At 46.5% G+C, this 1,475-nt stretch overlaps 1 protein-coding gene across 1 annotated transcript in view; it reads right to left on the bottom strand.

Moving 5' to 3' along the window:
• The window catches only part of LOC130587660 (leucine-rich repeat LGI family member 4-like), a gene marked incomplete at its 5' end in the record, with an annotated part of 5,958 nt that extends 5,422 nt beyond the window's left edge, over positions 1 to 536 (bottom strand). The window contains one exon of the mRNA XM_057388636.1: positions 372 to 536. Within this exon, the coding sequence (XP_057244619.1) occupies positions 372 to 536 (165 nt within the window). The remainder of the gene's footprint in view (positions 1 to 371) is intronic.
• Between the last annotated feature and the right edge of the window lie 939 nt (positions 537 to 1,475).

Raw genomic sequence — 1,475 nt, 5'->3', positions numbered from 1 at the left:
TTTTCCCCTATTTTCCCCCAATTTCCCCATTTTTTCTGTCACAGTTGATGATGATGGGGGCCCGGAAGTGCCCCCCAAGCTGCTCCCACTCCCACCCCATTTCCCCCATATTTTCCCCTTTTTTTTCTCTATTTTTGTCATTTGTTCACTGTTTCCCCCCATTTTTTTCACCGATTTTCCTCATTTTTTCACATTTCCTATTTTTCCTCATTTTCCCCATTTTTTCCCAATTTTCCCCATTTCACCCCATTTGCCCCATTTTTCTTCCATTTCTCCCATTTTCCCCACATTTTTGTCTTTTCCCCCCATATTTTCCCCATTTTTTGTTCTATTTCTGTCATTTTTTTCCCCATTTTCCCCATTTCTCTCACAGTTGATGACGGTGGGCGCCCGGAATTTCCCCCCGAGCTGGTCCCACTCCAGCAGGGCGCAGGCTCCGTTGCGGGGCTGGGCCAGCGCCACCCCGGGGTGGCCACCGAGGGCGAAGGGTTCGGCCGAGAGCGATGAGAACGGCAGCGACTGGAACGGCCGCAGCTCTGGGGACACGGGGATAGCGTGGGGACACTCAGGGGACACCCCAGTATGGACCAGTATAAACCAGTATAACCCAGTCCCCTTTTCCCCATGAAAAGCCTACATTTTTACACCTAAAAATGCCATTTTTATCCCAAAATCCCAATTTTTCACCCCAAAACGGTTTTTTTCCTCCCAGTTTGCCCCAGTCCCTCTCAGTATAACCCAGAATAAACCAGTGTAAACCAGTATAACCCAGTCCCCTTTTTCCCTGTGAAAAATCCCACATTTTTACACCTAAAAATGTCATTTTTACCCCCAAATCCCTGTTTTTCACCCTAAAACCCCCCAATTTTTCCCCTAGTCCCTCCCAGTATAACCCAGTCCCTTCCAGTCTCTCCCAGTCTCTCCCAGTCTCTCCCAGTTTAAACCAGTATAACCCAGTATAACCCAGCCCCTTTTTCCCCATGAAAATCCCACATTTTTACACCTAAAAATGCCATTTTTACCCTAAAATCCCATTTTTTCCGTCTAAAATCACCGTTATTTACCCCAAAATTGCGGGTTTTTCCCTCCCAGTTTGCCCCAGTCCATCCCAGTATAACCCAGTACAACCCAGTCCGCTTTTTCCCCGCAAAAAATCCCACATTTATACACCTAAACATGGCATTTTTACCCCAAAATCCCAATTTTTGCCCCTAAAATCTCCATTTTTACACCTAAAAATCACCGTTATTTACCCCAAAACCACTGGCTTTTTCCTCCCAGTCCATCCCAGAATAAACCAGTATAACCCAGTATAACCCAGTCCCATTTTTCTCCCCAAACCCCTTATTTTTCCCCTAAAATCCCTGTTTTTCACCCTAAAATCACCGTTATTTACCCTAAGACCACTGTTTTTTTCCGCCCAGTCTGCCCCAGTCTGCCCCAGTGAAACCCAGTATAACCCAGCCCCTTTTTCC

The sequence above is a fragment of the Malurus melanocephalus genome, unplaced genomic scaffold (assembly GCF_030028575.1).
Source record: "Malurus melanocephalus ecotype Western Australia unplaced genomic scaffold, MMel_1.1 scaffold_2211, whole genome shotgun sequence".
Lineage (NCBI taxonomy): Eukaryota > Metazoa > Chordata > Aves > Passeriformes > Maluridae > Malurus > Malurus melanocephalus.
This window is presented reverse-complemented; position numbering and strand designations above follow the sequence as displayed.